Genomic DNA, 24,897 nt, shown 5'->3' on the forward strand with positions numbered 1-24,897 from the left:
AAAGTATACAGCTGAGGCTGATGGGAATGTTATCGGTTCTGCAGGGATTTGGTTATAAACCAAAGTATGGGACAGGTTGATATTTAGACTTCATGAAGATGAAAAGTCAGGGGATCAAAAAAGTGATTCATCCCGAGGGGGAGTATTAATGTCTGAAGCAAATTTAATGCGAATCCATGAAGTCATTGTTGAGATATTTCAACTCCGAGCCCGACTGGAAATGTGGGCCTCGTGATGGCACTAGAGGAAAAGTCCAAAGGATCACCAAAGTTATCAACATTCATCGTCTGGGAACTATGAAGGTGTTACGGGAGAGGATTAGGGCCACATGTGAAGATTTAATTTGAGTTCTGAGTTGAAAGTCAGAATTCTTTTTTCTTTTAAGTAAAAAAAAAAAAGGTTTTCTGACTTTAAACTCAGAACTCAAATACATTTTTACATGTGGCCCTAACCCTTTTCCATTAAGAATGTGCAAGATTTCATGGCAATCAATCCAATTATTGTCAAGAAATGTCACTAAAGTGGCCAGGTTGGCTCAGTGGGTGGAGCAGGCGCACATATACTTGGAGGTTTATGCCTCGACGCAGAAGGTCCAGGGTTCGAATCCGACCTGTGATGATTTCCTGCATGTCTTCCCCCTCTCTCATCTAGCTGTCCTGTCAAAATAAATAAATAGCAAAAATAATCTTTAAAAGAAAAGTCACTAAAAACCAAACATTGCCAAAGGAGCCGTAGCCAAGTACAGCTAAAACAAACAATTAAAAAAAACTAAACAGATGGAAGTTTCAGCATCTTAAAATCCATGATCATCATCATCATAATTTGCTCAGTTTTTACACAAACAATCCATAAAAACCCAGGAGGTATTTCCTCCCTGCCAGCTTTGCAGAACATAAAGTAGTGTGCCGGCCTCACTGAGTCCAACTGGAACATCTTTTCCATTTGCACACTGGTGCACCATTCCAAGACATTACAGCATCCCAGTAAAAATAAAAAAAACACACACACAGACTTTTTTCCTCCACTCACTCACTCACTCAAAAAGAGAGCTACAATGATTTGGAGCCTGATGAATTATTCAGCGTTCCTCTCAGCCTCATGGACATTTCTTTTTCAGAGTCTCGGGGGACATTGGTACAATCATGTTGGAGCTCCCCATATGTTCCAGTGATGCATCTATTAGCAAAAACATATTCTGCTGGTTTTAAGGTTCCCAGGCTGGATCCTGCCCAGACTCACGGAGTCAGCAGGATCCGGCCGAGGCCCCGATGTAGAGAGCAGTTGGCAGACTTTGCTCTCGGGGGTGTGTGTGTGTGTGTGTGTGAGACTAACTGCGTTGCCGAGCAGTCGGCTGTTGTGATTCTGTTACTCCAGCGGGCTCGGCTCAGCGTAGGAAGTCCATTAGCAGGACAAGTAACAGGGTGGGTATTCTCCAGTGCCTCAGCCACCCCCGAGGATAAGGGCCTATCTGGGGGCGGGCTATCCAGATGAGAGATGGGGATGCTGACTGTCCATGAATAGATAGAGTGGAGCAACTCTTCTTCGCTAATGATGACAGGAAGATGACATGCTTTAATCTAAAATGTCACACACACACACACACACACCGAAAAAAAAAAAAAAAAAACATTCAACAAAAAAGAATATCATTCAATATCTTAAAATATGCTAACAATCCAGTCTGCATACTGTAAGGGTTATTTTATTTCCGTGTAAATAAGCGTTTTTTTTTTTTTAATTGGCTCACGTCACATTTTATGGCAGTCCATTTCTGCAAGAAAATGAAAAATGTATTAAGCAGGAATGATAATAAAAAATAGTCAAGTCAATGTTCATAAGATACTCCGAAAAAAAACTCTTTCATAAAAGGTGTCTGATTATTCTACTTAATAAATCCTAAATTTGACTATTTGTCATTAACTTTTTCTATTTTTGATTAAGAATCTCAGAATTTTGGGGTGACCTGGTAGCTCACCTGGTTGAGCATGCGCCCCATATTCTAAGGCTCAGTCCTTACCGCAGTGGCCCGGGTTCTAGTCCGACCCGGAGCTCTTTGCTCTTCAGCTGTCCTATCAAATAAAGGCGCGGTATTACACAGACACAAACGTGAGTGGAAATGCTTCTTTATTTACTGATTAAAGCCAAACAGACAGTCACATACGTACATATGGTACCTGCTGGGTTGCCCCTTAGAATCAAATAACTTCAGGAAGGAATTGGTCATTAACACTCTCAGTCTTTATACAGTATACACACAGTGGGACAAATGTTCCCACGAGAAAAAACCCACACAACATTTCAGAAACGTCTTAGCAGAGTGCAATGTGTGCAAACTTTTAAAGAGCCGAAGAGGAGGATGTGGGGATGAGGGGTATTTCAAGGCGCAGGAGATGAAGATAAAGCTACTACCTGTGGGAAAACTTAAAAAAGGTTGCAAGACTTAGCGGTTAAAAAGACAAGTTTAAGTCATGCAGGTGCACTGTCCAGATTGTCCATATTGAGGAGTCCAACTCATTCTAAAAACATACATTCATTGCTTTTATTTCAATTTCAATAAACTGGGGAGTCCCGCTTCTTGAATTACCTCCCAGGCGGACAGTAAACAGACCCATTTCATAACAATATTGCTATTATAAATGCACAGATCAATCATACCTTCCACGTCATTCATATTACTTCCAGTTCTCGTCACTCAGATGTGTGATTTGACAATAAATAAAACAGGACATCCATCCACTTTTAAAGTGCTGTAACTTTGTGATCCGTCGTAGAGTGAGACTGTATAACTTTGGAAAGAAAGACAAAATATTACAAATGAAAAGGGGAATTCAAAAGCGATAAAACACACCCTTGCTCAGTTTAACACACACACACACACACACACACACACACACACACACACACACACACACACACACACACACACACACACACACACACACACACACACACACACACACACACACACACACACACACACACACACACACACACACACACACACACACACACACACACACACACACACACAGCTTGTTTTGCTGCTGCAGCCTGACATGATCTGGTATGATCAGTGGCTAATGTTAGCAGACTCATCTCCACTTGTGCTCCTGGAACAGTGTCACTGTCACAGCGATGTAGGGCTGCTACTATTTACTCGATTAATCGTTAAGTCTGTAAAATGTTAAAACACAAAGCAATTCCTCCAAGCTCACGGTGATGTCTTCAATTTGCTTATTTTATCCGAGCAACGGTCCGAAACCTAAAAAAATGTAAGCGACTGTCACACTCTGACGAAGAAAAGAAGCAAATCCTCACGTGAGAAGCTAGAACCAGCGAATTTGGACATTTTTGCTTAAGAAAATGACTCAAATGATTATCGAAGTAGTTGCAGATTAATCAACTAATTGGCTAATAACGGCAGCTCTACAATGACGTGTTTAAAGCACGGGGGAAATGTAGGGTTATGTGATTATTCTGGAATTGCCACTTGTGGCCACCTCGGGTGCTGTTCAAAAGTTACACAGTCTCACTTTAAATGATTCTACTTCGGAAACCTTTAATGTCTGGGAGAGAAAAACATAACACAAAAAAATGAATACAAATGAGACAGATGAGTGCTTTAAAAAAACCCAAAAAAAAAAGCATTAAAGAGAGCATAATGTCTGGTAGAAATCATTGGCGCACTGTAAAGACACTAAATGGGGAAAAGAACACTGCTGTGAGTAATGTTAGTTGGAGAAGCCGCCTCAAACGTTTGAATAAAAAATACAACAACAGTCAAACTAAGTCAGTACCGGCACATGCTGGCGCAAATCATGACAGACATGTGACTTCACTGTGAGTACAATCTTCAGAGTCACACAAGGCATTTAACTGGACTCCTGCAGAGCGTATGTGGCGTGTCAAGCGGCGTTTGAGGCCTCTCCCAGTCTGACAGGAGGAGTGGGAGACGGTGAGAGGCGGGAAGGGAGGGAAAAAAAAATTAAAAAACCAAGGCTTGTAATCATCTCACGGTGAGGACGAGCAACAACTCCTCTTCCTCTGTGGCCGTCTGTCGATAGCGCCCGTTTTCTCCCGAGGAGACGGCGAAGGGAAGTGAATCCCTTCTAGTGTTACAGTGACACGTGCTTTTTTTTTTTCTTCAAAATGTCACGCTCTAACCCACTGGGTTCTCTTCATTTCTCCCCCTCCTGTTGAGCGAACCGGGGACATTCCTCCTGCTACTTCATGCACAGAGAGAAAGGAAAGTCTCAGCCTTTGAATTTCGGAGAGAGGTCTTGTTCTGCTCAGCGGCTAGAGCGTGACAACATCGGTGCCCGCGCAACGGCTGCACTTGTAGTTCTGTTGGGGGTGCCGCAGCCTGGCAATTAACTCGAGCACCCTTCGACCTTCCGATCACATTTCTAGTTCAGGGATGTCCCCGGCGTTGCCATCCACGGAGAGGGAGAGGGGATTATTAATGAGTAGACAAGTTGTCGTCAAGGTGGCGAGCGGTTACTGCTCGGTGGGACACGCGCTGCGGTCTTTGCAGCAGAAGTAATGCACCACCACGCCGTTGGGATACCTGGCGAACGCACTGAGAGAGAAAGATAAACAGAGAATGCTTTACCGCTGGTAGGATGGTTACTCACCGCGTCACAGCAGAGAAACACCCGTTCAATTCAAATTTAGAAGAGGGAAGTGACAATGAACGGGGGTATGGAATTAAACAGCAGCTCAGGGCATAAAAGTTAATAAAACCAAAACTGCAGACACAAAAGAATATAAAAGATGTTGAATGGAAGATGCTGCTCTACACTGACGGCATCATAATATCCCCAAATGAATTTGGTGATTTTGATGAGAACTCTCAGTAACTCTACCATAGGCACTTCAAAATCGGTCCACTTTTTGAAGACGTAAGATTCACCGATTTATTTTTTCACATGAATTAATAATAATAATTAGAAGAAGAAAAAAGGATAAGAAAAAACAAACAAAGAATCAACAAAGGATACAATTTTAAAGATGATGAATGCAGTTAAATAAATTTTAAAAAGCACATATTTTTATACTTATGGCCAAACCCAAAAAAAGCCAGCTTTCTGACTGGACAGTGAGAGAGAGTGTTACCTGTTTCCTATTTTCTTCTTGCAGACTCTGCAGGTCTTCTCCTCTGTAATGACACATTTAACCTGCTGGTGGAAGATTCGCTCCTCTTGCACCTGAAAACAGACAACAGGCGAGGTGAGCGGAGACACAAGGCCCAGTCAGCCAGCTTTTACATCTCCTTTCTGTGGCACAGGTTCTCGGGAGCTAGATAACGAGGTAAAAAAAAAATCTCTAATCCTAAAACCCCTTAACACTTCAACACAAATATTCAAAACTACATCATGATCATGATGATTATGAAAACCATACAGAATATCGGAAAACCAACTCTAGTCAGCGCTGCCTGGAAGGCACTAGGATTAGGCAATGGTTATGGTTAGGGTTAAGGTTAGGGTTATGGTCGCTGCCTGGAAGGAGACGGTGGGGGCTTGAAACTCCATCAAGCGATATTTATGTCTGAGCCCGACCCGAGCCAGACAGTTAAAATCTTTGCTTTTTTTTCTCATATTGATACTGTTGACATTCGGAAATGTATGTGTGTGTCTGTGTGTGTGCGTGTCACAAAAACGAACCTTTGCATCAAGTGAAACAGGCCCAGACCTACATAATAAGCTGTTTTAAATTTAAATTGTTCAATGCCTTATCGCGCTGATGTTACCGAGCCGACCCGAACCTCATTTCTAAATATCTGTCCGAACCCGGCCCGGCGGGTACTGTACACTTAATTATGGTCCAACTAAAAGTGTGAAAAAGTGTGTTTTTCAAATGTATTGTTATAGGTTTTGTATGAAATTAAGAAAATGTCAGATATACTCCTTAAGAAACTGTAGCTTACAAGCCGTGGACAGACAGTGAGTGAGTGGTATTGATATAAGACTAAGGAGCATCTTAACAGACTAGGTTTGCCTGCTGTTTACTGTGGGCTGTTGTTCAGAGTGTGTGCCTCTTGTGTTGTGTAGCAGACTTCTGTCTGATAGGCCATGGTGACTGTCGGTCCGCTTGAACGCTGATGATTCTGTAAACTACTTATGCAAAGGTTCGATGGAAAACAAGTTCTCCATCTATGCAGACAAAGAACTCGCAGTTCCTAATCCAGAGAACATTTGATCAACAGAGCTGATAAAAATGCAATTTAATTTCAGTTGGACAGGAAAAATCTATCATCAATTGACCTGCTCCCAACTATGACCAGGGGCAGCAAGTAGACACTGATTTGTATTAATGGCTGGGAACTCTGCACTAAACAACTGCAACATGTCTGATTTTCTGTTGATGAGTTTAAATAAATGGTGCTCTTTTATCTGTTCCACGTTTGAGATTTGCTCTGCAAGTCTGTCTGGCCAAGAGCCCATTCAAGCCCATATCCAATTTTTCCAAATCGAGGCACCAATCACAACCGTTGAGGTGGGCTTTACACGATGACGATAGCGCAGCGACGGCGAGCAGCTTTTTGTTTACATTCAACGTGACGGCCACACTGATGCTGCCTGCTGTCGCGGCTGCATCACCCGGATCTTTGGTCTGATTGGTTGAAGGACTATCCAGAGGCATTTGAGTGGCGTCCGTTGGTGACGCCCCTTTGGAAATGGGCTGTGAATGAAGCTTGCCCAGACCCACTCTCAGTAACACAACTGAGAAGGGTCTGGTGTCAGCCAGGCTACTTCAGTAGCTCTCCGGTCGAGAGTTTATTGCCGTATTTTTTCCACATTGTTCCAGGTTGAAATCTGAAAATTCCTCTCTAATGGTTAACATTTAAATGGTCATATGGTTCTGACGCTTCTCACAATAATTCATTCACACCAATCCAAAAAGGTTTGTTTGACGTTAACACAGCCATCACTCGCGTTCCGGCCAACTACATTAGATGTTAAGAGACACATTTGAATCCCATTTCCATGAACCACCATGTAAACAAATTCTCCAGGACTCACCCTGAGGAACTCGGCCTGCAGCAGACTCTTCAGCACCTGGTTGCAGCGTTTCCTCTGCGCCCTCTCCTCCAGGACGCTCTCCAGGAAAACCTGGATCTCTCGGATCTGGGTGTTTGCTGGGAGCAGATTGATGGCCTGTGGGGCAAAAACATTAGTTTGTTAAAGACCACTGACACGTCATTATACGTTTTTTTTACATTACAATACTGTCATTATGAGGGGGAACTTTTGATGATTGGATGGGAGGTAATCAGAAGCAAATTACACTCATTTTTAAAGTATAATTTATCACAATAAGCATCTTCGTGTATCTCCATGTTGTGGTGAAACACAGACAGAACAGTGATAAAGACTTTAGAACAGAGTCATTAGATGTATTATTCAAAAAACGGACATAACTCATGAATCCTTTCAAAGTGATAATAGTAAATGAAATGACTCCCTCTTGGGGACAGTCATTTGCTGTGACACAACTTCCCCGACAGCATCTTCTCTTACTTTTAGGAATAAAAATAACTGGCCTGCGTGCTTTTGTGTGAATGCTAAGGGAGACTCGATCAACAATCAAGGTCAGTGCTCTTGTTTTCCTCTTGTTCAATGCAATTCAATTCAATTAGCACAAATGGCCTTGTTACACTCAGACAGCTGAGAGTGACAGTTCCCTGCTGAAAAACAACGGAGAAACAGAGCTGGCATTTAGTTTGTGTATAACTCAACTTCGTTCCTGTGAGTTAATTCACATCTATGTAACTACACCACTACTACACGCTTAACAATAGGCATTGCAGTTTAATGACTTAATAAAACATGGTCTTTCAGCCGCCAACAGCAGTTCCTCTTTTCCTTTTTGAGAGCACCAACGTCTTTACTACTTCAAGATAAACCATCTGTAAGCCTTCAAGCACGTTTTGTGGATGTTTTCACAGAACAGGGAGTAGGATCCGGCTGCAGCAACCTCCATGTCCGGGATGCAGGTTGGTTACTTGGAAGCTGCAGAATTTTAATGGACATTCCTCTTCACGGACATCTTTTGTGCTCAAGTGCTGTTGAGCAGAGTGAGCCTGACCCTGTAGCTCATGTGTGGCTTCGCATTAGCTCCAACCAACCTGGGAGGTCCCATTTGGTCCCAAACTACTTGTGATGGCGCAGTGAATTTGACACATGCCTTTGGTGTGGGAGACCTGCGTTCGATTCCCCCTGCAATACACCAATCAATGTGTCCCTGAGCAAGATATTTAACCCCTAGTTGCTCCAGAGGCGTGCGACCTCTGACATATATAGCAATTCTAAGTCAAACCGTTTAAGTTACCTTTGTAAATAACAGTATATATAGACGACGATTAATTTAGGGGATTGGTCCGGTGCTGCCGGATGTCACAAATGTTTTGCCAAATGTCCGTCACCGTCCGCTTTCTTTGTGTTGCAATTCTAAACTCTGGTGGATTTCTGAGGACTATGGTCCAGTCTGAGTTTTCTGTTGCACGACTAAAACAACTTTTGAACGTACACGTTCCACCAAAACAAGTTCCTTCCCGAGGCTATTTAGCAGAGGCACCGTCATTGTTTCTGGGGCTTAGCGCCGCCCATGACGATTGTGATTGGTTTAAAGAAATGCCAATAAACCAGGGCACCATTTTCTCCTATCCCGGAATGCTGTGTGGACTAGCCAGACCCTCCTCCGCAGCGCTGTGGAGGAAGGTCTGGCAATGCGAGACTATACATAACATAACAAAATTGGATCTCTCTGGGTGTTGGACTGTCCGTCAGACCAACCAACAATATTAAACTTTACCCCGGGTCCTGGTTTTTTACTGTTCTTAGACATTTTATGGAATAAATGAGAACTTAATCATTCTAATAATTCTTAATAATATATTAACAGACAATTGACAATGAAAATACTTTTTAGTTGCAGCTCTAGACAAGAAATTGTGCATTGCTTTGTGTTGGAAGTTTTTCCTGAAGTCTTGTACAGTCTTGTCTTGTTGCCCTTATGCTCTCTTGGCAAGCAGAGTCTGGGAACGAGGCCAGGGGAAATGAAAGCAGGGTGCCATTAAAGTCAATGAGGGGGCGCAGGGAAGCAGTGTGGCACTGAAAGACAAGATGGAGAGCTTCCCGGCTGTAGGATGTAACCCTAAAACACACATATAAACCTGCAGTGTTCCCCTTGAGAGACTCTTAATTTGACATGTCTGCGGTGGAGCACAGATCAGCGGTGCCTTTCACACACAATCGCATCCACTTTAAATCACAGATACAAAGTCTGTTGTGGCGTATTTTACAACGAGGATGTAACTCTGAACAGATAAACTCGGTGGTTTTAGGTTATTAAAATATTTGCGGTGACACAGTGGGGGCGATTCAAAGACTGTGCCTCTGTTGATTGGTAGTAAGATATGGAAAGAAAGAATATAAAGTCAGCTGAGTGACGCAGACTGTGTGGAAAGATCTTTTGCAGCTGGATTGTAATGCAAAACACAAAAACAAATAGCTTCATAAAAGGTTATCTTCTTTACTAGAGAGCATGCGGTGGGTTGTAAGATAAAGGTTTGACAGGCAAAATAGGGCATTAGCTGGTTTTGAACAGAGCAGCTTTTATTCTATTAACTCTTTGCTATTTTGGTTCTGGGTTCAGGTAGTTGAAACAGGTATATGAAAGGAATTTCATCAAAGATATTTCACATTGCAACGCAGACGCCCTCTCGAGGGAGATACGTACCCTGGTGAAAAGCCTTTTTTTGGCTTGCTGGATCTTTTCTATCACAAAGGCAGCAGCCTGATTACCCCCCCGACTGTGCAAACCCCTCTCATCTCGCTCTAAAAACAAACTTCAAATCAAATCAAATCTCTAAACGTGTTTTGTTCAGTTCAGTCGCTGCTTTAATTTCACACCAAATGCCAAATGACTAATTTTGCGTGCGTGTTTGCATTGTTAATCATGTTATCCCGTCTCATTTTAATCCAGCCTAAACAAGCCAACTCTTATCAGTTCCACTTTCACGTCTTGTCTGAATTAACAATGATTGCTAAATTTGAGCGATGGCAAAGAGTCAACTTTTACTAATAAAGCCCTGGGTTGAATTAGAAACTAATTTTTTTTGCTTTCTGATTTAATGTGCAGCTTGAAGTACCAGATGGAGTTTGCCGAGTAGGAAAGTTGAATTCAAGTGCAACAGTTTTGAGCGCGTGTCAGAAGACTTTGACGGCCTCACAAAAGTTGAAGTGCTTTTCGGTGTCACAGTACTGGCAAACAGTTTGTCCTTTCTGTTTTTTTGTGATTAACAATTTTGAATTCTTTTTTAAAACCACCCACCCAGACAAAAATCAAGAAAAGATGACACCATAACTACAATAATCAAGACCATACATGAACAAATAAAGTAGATACTAAACTATAAACCACATAAACATATGTAGAAATGACAACGCCATAAGCCCATCATACACGTCTCTCCCCAGCACAAAGCTTATTGGGAGTTTAAAAACCTTCCCCTTTTTCCCGTGTAGACATCCAATGTGGTCAACTGTTTTTATGACCACCACCCTAGCCATCTCACAAGCCCACTCCTGGATGAAGGCATCCCTTCAATTCTTCCATTCCCTTAAAATAATCTGTCTTACTATGATTAAACTAGTTTGGACCCAGCTTCTTATGTGTTTATCTATCCCGCTTAGGATTGACCCATCTCCCAGAACAGTTTGTCCTGTCTTAATGCAGCAAACATATTATACTCCAGTGAGATAAAACTACAACGATTTGGGACTGGAGTTTGTTCTTAAGTCAACCTGGTGAGCTATGTGAGTGCTGCTCTGTGGTTGTTTACCTTGGTGGTGTTGAGTTTGCTGTGGTGCAGTTCCAGGACATGCAGGGCCGCCTGCAGGTTGGCCTGAGGCTCCGACAGCTCCATCTTGATGGGCCCCAGGCAGTGGACGTCGGGAGGTGACAGGTACATTCGCAGCAAGGACAGATAAACCTGAGGGGGAGGGTTACAGCGCTTAACCTATCTGAATCAGAATCTATTTATATCACTTGACCAGAAATGTGTCATGATGAAGGAACAGGACCCCGCACACGGGACTGTAGTATATCATGCGAGGGTGCTTTCACACCTGCCTCGTTAAGTACGGTTGAATCGCACTAGAGTTGGTTTGCCCCGCTGGCGCGGTTCGTTTGGCAGGTAAGAACGCGGCAATCGCACTTGGGTGCGCACCAAAAGCGGACCAAACAAGCGTACCGAGACCAGCTTGACGAGGTGGTTTCGGTACGCTTTCAATCCAACTCTGGAGCGGTTCGTTTGTGGCGAGAACGTGATCCGACCTCGGACTGCACCGACTATATGTACTCCGCGAGTCTGAGCTAATGTCTCCTGTAGTCAGGTGTGCTTTGCAGTCTGCGACAGTCAAGCTCGCCATCCGTCACTCGCATCTCCGTGGTCAAACCAGCTGGCGCTAGACAGTTGGAGTCAGACGCTGGCAGAGCAGAGCGGATGCAGCAACGTCGCTCGCGAAACAAAGTCAGATTATTTAAATGAAATGAGCTGGTTTGACCATGGAGATGCAAGAAAGATGCACTAGTCCGCACAGGACCTTCTTTCCTGTATTTACTTTCTTGCTCCCGCCCCCAGACACATCCGACCAATAAGAGGAGTGAACGTTCTCGCGTGATTTGTAATGATGCAATTTGGTGCGCTTGGATTTTTCCAGGAGTTTACAAACTCATCAACTGATTCGGATTAAGGCAAACACACTATAGGTGTAAAAACGCCCTGAGACAATAATGAACAACTACTACTTACTACAGAATAAAAAAATAAAGATTAAGTAAGATAAAATAAGCTATAATATTTGCCAGGATACAGGAGAAAGAAATATTAGATAAGATTAATTAGACAAAAAATTTTTTATTTAAATGTTCATGTAAACAAAAATATAAAAGAAGTTAGAAGAGTCTACGTGACTGAAAACATGCTGAGTTTACAAAAAATAGTTCAACATTTTGGAAATCAAAACAATTACAGCTTAAAAAAACAAGAAATAACGTGTTAATTACTGAACTTTAGAGGTGCTAATATCAAGTTGTTTCAATCTTCACGCCTATCTCTCCACAAGAAAGTGAATAAGCGCACGTCCTTAAATGTCAAACTATTTCATTAAAATCTGCCTATAATAATTTCTGGTAGACCTTACACACAGATATCGAATATTCAGCGTCCAAACAGGAATCTTTTTTTTTCCTGACCGTTTTCTGACGAGAGGAACAGCAACGATTCATTGATTTTCCCCTTGTTTGGTTGCAGAGTCAAGCAACATTTTTATACACATAACAGACAATGTCAGCTTTTACGTAAAACTCATTGGGAGATTGAGCCATAAATAATCCATTATATTTGTGTAGCACTTTCTGGAAACACAAAAGCACTTAACAGAAGGCAGCAGAGCGTACAAAATGTAAAAAGTGGTCTTAAAAAAGCAAAACAAAGACAACAAAATCCAAGAGGACAAGGCAAAGAAACATATTTTTTTCTGAGAAATTAATAAAATCCGGAATAAAACATTGAAAGCTACTTACATCTTTATTCCCTTCGACTGAACTGTTGTAATGGCCGTGACAGTATCTGCAGAGCACACAGAGAGAAAAACCATGAGCAAAGACAGAAGTTCTGCTTATGTTTGACCAACATGCTCACAGCACTGTCACAACATAATCAGGATGGCACAATTAAGTCCATTGATTCAGCTGTGGCCCTTTAACCTTATTTTGCTGCATGCAGAACAGGCTCACAACTAAATTATGATTTCCAGGCAAAAAACAACAACAATTTACTTCATTCACAAACTGAATGTTTATAGACTATTTTACAGTTAGAAATGAATCGTTAGTCAAATTGGCTGCTGGAGTTCGCAGACATTTGGCCAGCGGTTGGTGTTGATTTCCCAGCCAGGTGCAGTGCAGGTTTGTGTGGTGTTTGCAGGCATACTCACTCTTCAGCCATGCGTGTGTCTCTCAGGATGTGCACATAGATGAAGAGCGCCTGCTCGTGTTTACCCATCCGACCCAGCAGCAGAGCCCGTTCCTCCAGCAGACCTTGGAGATGGAAAACCAGGTCAAAGGGGGCAAGTTTACCCTTCAGCTTAAACGTATATATAACTTGGCTAAAACCTTACAATTTTCGGTAACACTTTACTTGAAGGTATCTACATAAGAGTGACATGACACTGTCATGACACACGAACCCTAACTTGTCATGACAAAAACCAAATGACACTTAATTAAAGAAGCGTTATGTCATAAACGTTTATGACTCTGATTCACGACAGTGTCAGGTCACTCTTATGTAGATACCTTCAAGTAAAGTGTATCCCAATTTTCTCTTACTCGTCTGTTTTTGATTTCATTTTGAGATTACTATCAGCTATGTACTTATCTATGTATTTACATTCTGTTCTCACATTATTTTACTTCTTGCTATTTAACCTGACTTCCAGCGCTTTTTTAAACTCCAGGCTGTGTGTGCATGTTCAAGTTTGCGCTGTTAGATGAGATTTGGGGGAGGGATTAAGGAATGGGCTGCATTCTTTTTTATAGCGTCTTCTCTGTGATATGCAGACACTGTACAAATGTGTGCATTTGTTAAACAAAATAACATAATAAAAAGATTGGGGGGGGGGGGGGGAACTTACTCCATAACTGAGGACATTTGTACATGAGGTATAAGAACTAAATTAAATTCTTAGTTTTTTTAAGCCCCTTGAGGTAAATTTATGATTTCTGATATTGGCCTGTATACATAATATTGACTTGACTTATATATAGTGATATTAAAATCGGTTCGGTTCACTTTGAACTTCTACACATTTCTGTATCAAACAACTAATTTCCTTTCATACTCGAGGTGTAAATGCTTTAGACATAATTTTAACATGATCAAAAAAGGATCATTGTGAAATGTCAGCTTCTTCAATAACAAAACCCGCATCCTTGTTTGTATTTGTTAAGCAAACCGAAGGAAATGGGTTGTTTGTCCACTGTGTAAGCCACAGCTCTTACCGTCAAAGGGAAAGTCACTGATGAGTCTGGCTGGCTCATAGCTGGTAGAAATATCCAGGAAGGACAGCAGCTTGTTCCTGAACTCTCCCAGATCACCTTCCTCCTTCCCCGCAGCGACAGCTGGAACTCCTGCAACAACACAGAGATTTTTTATTTACTATATTAGTTGAACCACACAATGGTAATCTGCAACAATTTTGATAATCAACTACTTTTTCTATATCCCATGGGCCCACCACCTGTGGGAGGAACCGCTGGGGTCGGGTGCGCTGCTACACGGGTGGCAGTAAAGGTCAGGGGCCTCGACGGACCAGACCCGGGCAGCAGTGTATGCTGGCTCTGGGGACGTGGAACGTCACCTCTCTGTGGGGGAAGGAGCCGGAACTGGTGCGGGAGGTGGAGCGCTACCGGTTAGATCTGGTGGGGCTTACCTCTACGCACAGTCTCGGTTCTGGAACCATACTCCTGGATAGGGGTTGGACTCTTTTCTTCTCCGGAGTTGCCCAGGGTGTGAGGCGCCGGGCGGGTGTGGGGATACTAACAAGTCCCCGGCTGAGCGCCGCTACGTTGGAGTTTACCCCGGTGGACGAGAGGGTCGCCTCCCTACGCCTGCGGGTTGTGGGGTGGAAAACTCTGACTGTTGTTTGTGCATATGCACCGAACAAGAGTTTGGAGTATTCAGCCTTCTTGGAGACCTTGACTGGAGTCCTGCATGGGGCTCCAGTGGGGGACTCCATTGTTCTGCTGGAGGACTTCAACGCGCACGTGGGCAATGATGGAGACACCTGGAGAGGCGTGATTGGGAGGAACGGCCTCCCTGATTTAAACCAGAGTGGTTGTTTGTTGTTGGACTTCTGTGCTAGTCATGGATTATCTATAACAAACACCATGTTTGAACATAGGGATGCTCATAAGTGTACGTGGTACCAGAGCACCCTAGGCCAAAGGTCAATTTTATAATTGTTTCATCTGATCTGAGGCCGTATGTTTTGGACACTCGGGTGAAGAGAGGGGCAGAGAGTCAGGGTCAGGGGGTGGGGGAAGACTCTGGACAGACCTGGTAAGCCCAAACGGGTAGTGCGGGTAAATTGTGAACGTCTGGAAGAGGCACCTGTCCGACAGACTTTCAACTCACACCTCCGGCGGAGCTTTTCGTGCATCCCTGTGGAGGCTGGGGGCATTGAACCCGAGTATACAATGTTCAAAGTTTCCCTTGCTGAAGCTGCGGCGAGGAGCTGTGGTCTTAGGGTCTTAGGTGCCTCAAGGGGCGGTAACACACGAACACCGTGGTGGACACCGGTGGTCAGGGAAGCCGTCCGACTGAAGAAGGAGTCTTTCCGGGATATGTTATCCCAGAGGACTCCGGAGGCGGTTGCAGGGTACCGAAGGGCCCGAAGGGCTGCAGCCTCTGCCATGAAAGAGGCAAAGCAGCGGGTGCGGGAGAAGTTTGGAGAAGACATGGAGAAGGACTTTCGGTCGCCACCAAGGTGCTTCTGGAAAACTGTTCGCCACCTCAGGAGGGGGAAGCGGGGAACCATCCAAGCTGTGTACAGTAAGGATGGGACACGGTTGACCTCAACTGAGGAGGTAATAGGGCGGTGGAAGGAGCACTTTGAGGAACTCCTGAATCGGACTAATACGCCCTCTATGTTAGAGGCAGAGCTGGAGGATGATGGGGGATCATTGTCAATTTCCCAGGTGGAAGTCACTGATGTAGTCAAACAATTCCACAGTGTCAAAGCCAAAGTGATTGATGAGATCAGTCCAAAAATGCTCAAGGCTCTGGGTGTGGATGGGCTGTCCTGGTTGACACGCCTCTTCAACATCGCGTGGAAGTCTGGGACAGTGCCAAAGGAGTGGCAGACCGGGGTGGTGGTCCCCCTTTTTAAAAAGGGGGACCAGGGGGTGTGTGCCAATTACAGGGGTATCACACTTCTCAGCCTCCCTGGTAAAGTCTACTCCAAGGTGCTGGAAAGGAGGGTTCGGCCGATAGTCGAATCTCGGGTTGAAGAGGAACAATGCGGATTCCGTCCTGGTCGTGGAACAACGGACCAGCTCTTCACTCTCGCAAGGATCCTGGAGGGAGCCTGGGAGTATGCCCAACCGGTCTACATGTGTTTTGTGGATCTGGAAAAGGCGTATGACCGGGTCCCCCGGGAGATACTGTGGGAGGTGCTGCGGGAGTATGGGGTGAGGGGGGTCTCTTCTCAGGGCCATCCAATCTCTGTACGACCAAAGTGAGAGCTGTGTATGGGTTCTCGGCAGTAAGTCGGACTCGTTTCAGGTGAGGGTTGGCCTCCGCCAGGGCTGCGCTTTGTCACCAATCCTGTTTGTAACATTTATGGACAGGATATCGAGGTGTAGTCGGGGTGGGGAGGGGTGGCAATTTGGTGGGCTGGGGATCCCATCGCTGCTCTTTGCAGATGATGTGGTCCTGATGGCATCATCGGCCTGCGACCTTCAGCACTCACTGGATCGGTTTGCAGCCGAGAGTGAAGCAGTTGGGATGAGGATCAGCACCTCTAAATCTGAGGCCATGGTTCTCAGCAGGAAACCGATGGAATGCCTACTCCAGGTAGGGAATGAGTCCTTACCCCAAGTGAAGGAGTTCAAGTACCTTGGGGTTTTGTTCGCGAGTGAGGGACAATGGCGGGAGATTGGTCGGAGAATCGCAGCGGGTGCGGTATTACATTCAATCTATCGCACCGTTGTGACGAAAAGAGAGCTAAGCCAGAAGGCAAAGCTCTCGATCTACCGGTCAGTTTTCGTTCCTACCCTCACCTATGGTCATGAAGGCTGGGTCATGACCGAAAGAACGAGATCCAGGGTACAAGCGACTGAAATGGGTTTCCTCAGGAGGGTGGCTGGCGTCTCCCTTAGAGATAGGTTGAGAAGCTCAGTCATCCGTGAGGAGCTCGGGAGAGCCGCTGCTCCTCCGGCGCCGAAAGGAGCCAGTTGAGGTGGTTCGGGCATCTGGTAAGGATGCCCCCTGGGCGCCTCCCTAGGGAGGTGTTCCAGGCACGTCCAGCTGGGAGGAGGCCTTGGGGAAGACCCAGGACTAGGTGGAGGGATTATATCTCCAACCTGGCCTGGGAACGCTTCGGGATCCCCCAGTCGGAGCTGGTTAATGTGACTCGGGAAAGGGAAAGCTGCTCCCCCCGCGACCTGATACCGGATAAGCGGACGAAGATGGATGGATGAACTAATATTTCTATTCATTTCTTTCACTGGTTCCTCCTCAAAAGTAAATATTTGCTTTGCTTTTCTTAGTCTTCTGTGATAGTAAGTTGAATTTCTTTGAGTTTTGGACTGTTGTTCAGACAGAATAAGCAATTTGAAAACATGGTTTGATTTCAAGAAACCGTGAAGGGCATTTTGTTTTACAATCTCATGACATTTTATAGACCAAATCCACCACTCTCTTGCCATCACCCTCATAACGTGGCTCCAAACGCCAGACCTGTTGGTTATTGGAGGATCTTCTAATTCTGGTCTGGTAATAGTCACATTAACGTCACTAGCCATATTGCAACGAGCTAGTTTAGCGTAGCATGCCTGACTGGAGTAGAGTGTGGAGTAGGGCAGACAGCACGTTGCCTGTTACGTCGTTTGGGCTGCCTTGTTGAGTGCACATTATACAACATGACACTTTATATTGTGTGAAATATAATGACGTGTATGCGGCCATCAAGTGGTTATTCAACACTTTTGAAAGCCAGATACAGTGTTTTTAACCAACTCCTGGAGCTATCGTTAGCTTCATTAAAATTCACATAATTTTAGCTCTTTTTTTCTAAATGAAATATGATTAGTATTCGAATACGTGTATCGCTACACCCCTGTGATTTTTAAGATAATTTTTTTGGGCATTTCTTCAGGCCTTTATTTGTATAGGACAGACTTGAAAGGGGAGAGAGAGCGGGGAATGACAAGCAAAGGGCCGCAGGTCGGAGTCGAACCCGCGGCCGCTGCATCGCGGAGTAAACCTCTATATATGGGCGCCTGGTAACTCTAGGCCTCTACCAGGCGAGATAACCAGGCGCCCACTAGTTTTTAACTTTGCTACTGAATCAATAAACTATCATCCCTGACCAAAAAGGTACCCTGTGGAGTTTTTAACCACTAGTGGCACCATAGACTAACGTTTTTATCCCGTTTCGTTTGTCTTGTGCACAGCCCGGTGGCGCACTTGCCCAAGCATGCAGCGTGGTTCACATCCTGCCAATGGTTTGACAATATTTTAGTGATCGACAGCTTGTGGTGGTAACACGCCAACAAAGACAGTAAAGAAGAAGACTGCCAGCAAGCAAACACGGATGTAAACAATGCAGGTTTTCAAATATGTTAAAAGTCGGCTTTGCAGATGTATTATGAAGGAAGGAAATTCTGTTTTTCTCTTTACAAGAAAGCTCCAGAAGAAAACTCAACAGGGATGAGTTGAGGTGAACCTGAAAATAGCACTGATACAGCAAGTATAAATAATGTATATAAAACTGAATAATCTCTGAGAAACAATATCTTAATATCACAGACTGTGTTCTGCAATACGCTTCATAACGCAACGTGAAGCAATAACCTGCCCCACGGACAGATTTATCTATTTAATTAGTTGCTTTTATTAGTTTATTTCTCAGACAGAGTGCACATTAATGAGCATCCCTGGAAATGTAGCCGTCAGATAGGTTCATTTCAATACACAGATGGATTCCTTAAGTCTTGACACAGGCTTTATCTGCACAGCATTGAGAGACAACTATCTGGATGAGTAAGCAAAGGCAAACTGAAGCCATCTGCAGTGATGTAATGACATGGAAATCCTACGATAAATTAGAATTAGGCTCTTTTGGCATTAAGAGGATATTAAAGGCAGAGGGTCATGATGCCCTGCAGCTCAGTCACAACAGTTATTCACTTCCATATTAAAGCATTCCATTTACTTTCAGGTAGAACCGAATGTTAAGTATCTGTCAGTGCCTATAATTTCATATCTGTATCAGGATGAAAATATATACAAATCATAGTTTTTAAAAGAGGTAAAAATGTAACTATAAAACTTTGTATGATTTTTTTTTTTAAGGGCCTGCAGATATTAACTTAACCCTCGTTTTTGTCGCTTTTTAAAACATTGTTAGTGCCTTTTTTGACGCTTTTTTCAACGCTTTATTCTGCCGTTTCCTAGGCTTTCAATGCCTTTAGTCGCTTTTTCAATGATTTTGGCGCTTTTATGTCATTTTAGTCAACATTCTTTGACGTTTTCTTTAAAAAGTTTAATTGCGAAGAGTGCTGCGTTGAACCATCCATGTTATTTTTGGGCAATTTTGTTGAAAGAAACCCACATTTCTGATATAGAAAACTTTGAAAAGGGGTCAGACTTGACCCGAGGACAACAGGAGGGTTAAATGAACTAAGTATTATCTTGGTCGTACCTTCTGGCAGTGAGTTGAGGTACTGTTTCATGAGGCCTTGAACCCTCTCCAGGTAGAGCTGGATCAGCACATTGTGAAACTCCGGGCCCTTATCATCCCACACGTAAATGATGTGCTCCAAATATGGGATGGCGAGCTCCTTAAAGCCCTCCTTCAGAAAGTTCAGCACCTTGTCTCTGGGCAGAGTCTCCACCTCTGTCAGGTCCTCGGTGAAGATCTGGACAGGAAGAGAGATTTTTAAAACTACAGGAGAGCTTTCTTTATGGTAAATGGACATACAATATAGTATAAGGGGCTATTGTCATTTTGACAACTGTAGGTTATGTGAAGTAAAAAAAAAAAACACAAAAAAAAAGAGGTTCCATCTATAACCAAACAGCAATACATATAGAAATGTAATGCAATGTACAACATTCATACAGAACAAAACAAATAACTGAACTCTTATCTAACATTTTGTGTAAATCTGTGTCCCACCTTCAAGCCATCCTCAGGACAGATCTTCAACACCCAGGGAGAAAACTCAAAGATTATTCCCAAATTCTCCACTCCTGTGTGTGTGTGTGGAGACAAAGCATGTGATCAAGCTCATAATCAGCAATCCGCTTTAGAAAACTTCCTTTCAAGGAGACACGAGACAGCACTTTACCATCAATAACACATCAACACAACAATGATTTAGAGTTATTGGCAAAGCTAGTGTTCCACTTCCATATCTTGTAATTGTAATATTTATCGCAATACAGTACATGCTTCTTCTGGTAATGCTTATTTTTTTTTTCGAAAAAAAAAAAAAAAAAAAAGGCCAATGTTGTAGAGCTGCAATAATTAGTCAATTAATCAATTAGTGCATCAACAGAAAATGAACTGGCAACCACTTAATAATTTAAGTCATATTTTCAGCAAAGTCTTCCAGGTTTGTCCCATTAGTTGGACAAAAAAAACAGACAGAGATTTTACAAGGTCACCTTAGACATTATTGTGACAGTTTATAGAGCAAAGATTGCGTATTTATGAAAATAAATCCAAACTGAAATTAAAGAGTAATATTCCAAAATATACCCAAGCAGTTGTTGTCTTGACCTGAAAAAATTTGAGACCCACATGTTGAAAATGTATTTGTGATAGATCTGCCAAAAATGGATTTTGAAGGTTTGTTTGTATTGTTATTCCAAAAGCATCATTCCAGTTTAGTATAACGGCGTTTGTTTGTAGTTGGTAGAAAGCAGAAAAAACCTGTGCTGTATAATGCATTGCTACCATTAACAAACTGAACCACTGCCAAGGAGGTTGAAAGCCTCTACACAGCTTTTGATATTTTTTCCACTGGGTTTTATTTCACAGGCAATTTACTGGATTGAGTTTCAACACATTAAAAGGCTGATGGGAAGAAACAAAAAAATAAATAAAATACCCCCAGAATTTTTTTCTACAGCCCAGAGAAAATCGTAATCTCTTTGTGACCAAATGCAATGCTTTTTATGAAAAGTAGTTTAATGTTTAAACTATAACTGAATCAACTTTAATTTAACAGACAGACACACACGCATGCACACACTCAGGTGCACGCACGCACGCACACGCACACGCACACACACACACACACACACACACACACACACACACACACACACACACACACACACACACACACACACACACACACACACACACATTTAACTGCCAAGTATCCAGTACATACATTTATCAGAGGTATAAACGATTCACAGAGTAAATACTGACACATGGGTACAAAACCCTCTCCTTTAGTCAGTGCCAGACATATGAAAGAGTGCAGATCATGACATGCGACAGACAATACATTTCATCCAACATCCACAATCAATCAGGGTGAAAGTTCTCTCAGAGCCTTTCCCAAAATCACCCCAACAAATTTTAACGTATCTAGCGGAGATGACAACTTTGGCACTAAGTTAAAACAGACAGTAAGTTGGCCGTTGATCCTTACCCAGTCTTTGAAGGTACTGCACCGTTCGCTCATGGCCCTTCAGTGGAGAGTTGGCCTTGGTGGACTGGTCCAGCAGCACCTGCAGAGCTGCGGGAGGGCAAACAGGGTGAGGAAAAATGAAGGGAGAGAAGGGCGAGAGAGAGAGAAGGCAGCAAGGGGAAATTAGTGCGATTAGTTTGAGTGATGGAAAGTAGAGAGATGTCATCTACTCTGTGGCGTGCACTGCGTTACGTAACTCTTTTGTCAACAGAAATTGGATGAAGCACACGCACAGTGTTAATTGTTGAACAGGAACAGCTGGTTTGAATTGAGGGGCAGACCCGAGCAGCATGACATCAGAAGCACAAATTGCAGCAGGTCCATTAAAAACCAGCCGCCGCTCACAGCGAGAACAGCCCAGAATCTGCCGCAGAATCCCGCCAGAAACCAAATAACATTAAGACAGCTCTGATCTACGAGGATGACGAGTCGACCGCATGCAGGAACTGTGTAGCCCCGACAGAGTAGTTCCACAATGTGCCCAGAACACAGCTTTGTTACAAGCACATAACTGGTACCTATTGAATTAAAACATGATGGAACAATTCAGCGTACAATGGCTCTTGAATTTGAATTGGGAGGTACTTTAATGAGGAGGCCGCTGACAAAGGCCGATGTAGGTCTGGCAACAAGTGATCCGTCATTTAAATACGAAACCACCAAACTCAACACCAATTCGAAGGTGAAATTGGGAACAGATGTTTCAGTGTGTGTTATTGTTGTGTGCTCAGTTGTCATGCTGAAGCCTGCAACGGAGGAACAACATTTTGGCGAGTAAAACTAAACTCCGATATCAGTCATTATCCAGCTGATTGACTTATCTGTTGTCTGCTGCTTGATTATTCATTTCCCACTTCTAAAACAATGCTTTATCACAGGAAATTGCATTGGAAAAGTAAACAAATTTAGTACAAATTGAGTTTTTATTTAAGAAGGTGTATAAAATGCAGCTCTCAAATACCAGCAATCGCCTAATTTCAAAATGTGACTTAAGTAAAGCATTAGCAGCAAAACGTACTTAAAACAATGAAATTAAAAAGGACTTATGTGTTTGATTATACTATTATTACTGATTCATTAACATGTATGGAGCATTTCAATCGCTAACATACTACATAACACACTACTTATTTAGCTATATATTGTAAGTTGGGTAATTTAATCTGTTTTGATGAATCACATTTTATTAATTGATCTAGATCCCCCTTTAACATTTATTTGAGGAAAAGAAACTTCAAGCAACAGGGCAGTGATCACGTTTAGACTTTTCCTTAGTAAGATCAAAAACCACAGCTAATATTTCTTTCCTTGCATTCAAAATAAGATCCAGTTATTAAGGGTTTATTAGTTATCAGGTTGGTCAGTTTGGCTCTGTGATGAATTAAGGTCAGTGCACATTTCTTTAGAATTACCAGATATCAGTCAACTCATCCAAATGAAAGAGAGAGTGAAATGATACCCCTGTAAACAGAGCTTACAGTCTATGTACACATACTGTATGTCTGAATGTGACTCACAAAATGTCTTTATCAGATATATAAAGTCTTGTTCACATATACGTACATGCCTGTTTTTATGATATATTTTCATGTTTTTTGAAATACAAATTGCGCCTTCTACTTGCTTATGCAGCTGAAAATGGCTGCTACCCATTAATGCAAAAAAGCCTATTTGAACTTGCACTTGAACTCAACAGAGCAAAAATATCTGCCAGTTTTCCAGGAAAGCCACAACAGCTGAAGGTGTATTAAAAGCCAACAGTTCAAATTAACTATTACACTTACACTACACAAGTCACACATAATCAAACAGAACTGGGTTAAAATAAATTGTTCTTTTCAAGTAAGGCAGATCACTTCTTTTGTTTGTATCAAGAAAATGCATAGAAATGCCCGGCTTTTAATACTGCTGGCAGAATTTTTTTTATTTTACAGTTAAAAAAAAAAGCTCCATTTTTAACAACCTTTTAGACTGTTGTCTTTTTCTCACAGGACTTGACAAAACAAATGATTAATATCTTGAGATTTGTTGCAAATCACTGCCTATTCAAGAATACAGTGGTATGAAAACGTTAAGGTACCTCTCTGAGGCTGCATAATAATTTACTCAGAAAATGATCACAGTGGCATGCCATTCATTTTCTAATAAAAGCTGAGTACTGGGGTATTTTCCAGACAAAGATTTTTAGTGTAGCAATATTAAGTTGTATGAAATTAAATCAGATGTGAAAAATAAGCTATGCAAAAATGTGGGCACCCTTGTCATTTTGTCGATTTGAATACCTGTAACTACTTAGCACAGATTAATTGGAAAACACAATTGGTTTGGTGAGCTCATTAAGCCTTGAACTTCATAGACAGCTACATCCAATCATGAGAAAAGGTATTTTTAAGGTGGCTAATTGCAAGTTGTTCTCTTTGACTCTCCTCTGAAGAGTGGCAACATGGGGGCCTCAAAACAACTCTCAAATGACCTGAAAACAAAGATTGTTCAACATTATGGTTTGGGGAAAGGCTAAAAAAGCTACCGCAGAGATGTAAGCCGTCAGTGTCCACTGTGAGGAACATAGTGAGGAAATGGAAGACCACAGGCACAGTTCTTGTTAAGACCAGAAGTGGCAGGCCAAGTAAAATATTGGAGAGGCGAAGGATGGTGAGAAGGGTCAAAAACAGCCCACAGACCACCTCCAAAAACCTACAACATCATCTTGCTGCAGATGGTGTCACTGTGCAATGTTCAATAATTCCGCGCACTTTGCACAAGGAGAAGCTGTACGGGAGAGTGATGCGGAAGAAGCCTTTTCTGCACACACGCCACAAACAGAGTCGCTTGAAGTATGAAAATGCAGATTTGGACAAGCTAGCTTCATTTTGGAATAAGGTGCTGTGGACTGTTGAAACAGACTGAGTTATTTGGTCACAACAAGGGGCGTTATGCATGGTGGCAAAAGAACACAGCGGTCCAAGAAAAACACTTGCTACCCACAGTAAAATTTGGAGGAGGTTCCATCATGCTGTGGGGCTGTGTGGCCAGTGGCGGTACTGGGAATCTTGTTAAAGTTGAGGGTTGCATGGATTCCACTCAATATCAGCAGATTCTTGAGAATAATGTTGAAGAATCAGCATTTATGCAGATGAACGAAGTACAATGTTCTGGAATGGCCATCCCAGTCCCCAGACCTGAATATCACTGAAAATCTGTGGGATGATTTGAAGCTCTGCAACCATCAAGCCTAACTGAACTGGAGAGGTTTTGTAAGGAGGAATGGTCCAAAACACCTTCATCCAGAATCATTTTCTCATTAGAGGCTATAGGAAGCATCTATTGGCTGTTATTTTTGCAAAAGGAGGCTACACTAAATATTGATGTAATTTTTCTGTTTGGGTGCCC

At 42.8% G+C, this 24,897-nt stretch overlaps 1 protein-coding gene across 2 annotated transcripts in view; it reads right to left on the reverse strand.

Annotated features, from left to right (window-relative positions):
• Nucleotides 1–2,993: 2,993 nt before the first annotated feature.
• The window catches only part of vps39 (VPS39 subunit of HOPS complex), a 33,819-nt gene continuing 11,915 nt past the window's right edge, over nt 2,994–24,897 (reverse strand). For both annotated transcript variants that reach the window (XM_028566446.1, XM_028566444.1), the window contains exons 15-24: nt 21,469–21,555; nt 19,977–20,050; nt 19,500–19,716; nt 14,074–14,202; nt 13,008–13,110; nt 12,595–12,640; nt 10,850–10,999; nt 7,026–7,160; nt 5,116–5,207; nt 2,994–4,579 (exon numbers count right to left, since the gene is read on the reverse strand). In XM_028566446.1, the coding sequence (XP_028422247.1) occupies nt 4,498–4,579; nt 5,116–5,207; nt 7,026–7,160; nt 10,850–10,999; nt 12,595–12,640; nt 13,008–13,110; nt 14,074–14,202; nt 19,500–19,716; nt 19,977–20,050; nt 21,469–21,555 (1,115 nt within the window). In that variant the 3' untranslated portion in view covers nt 2,994–4,497. The remainder of the gene's footprint in view (nt 4,580–5,115; nt 5,208–7,025; nt 7,161–10,849; nt 11,000–12,594; nt 12,641–13,007; nt 13,111–14,073; nt 14,203–19,499; nt 19,717–19,976; nt 20,051–21,468; nt 21,556–24,897) is intronic.

The sequence above is a fragment of the Perca flavescens genome, chromosome 20 (genome assembly GCF_004354835.1).
Source record: "Perca flavescens isolate YP-PL-M2 chromosome 20, PFLA_1.0, whole genome shotgun sequence".
NCBI classification, from domain to species: Eukaryota; Metazoa; Chordata; class Actinopteri; order Perciformes; family Percidae; genus Perca; species Perca flavescens.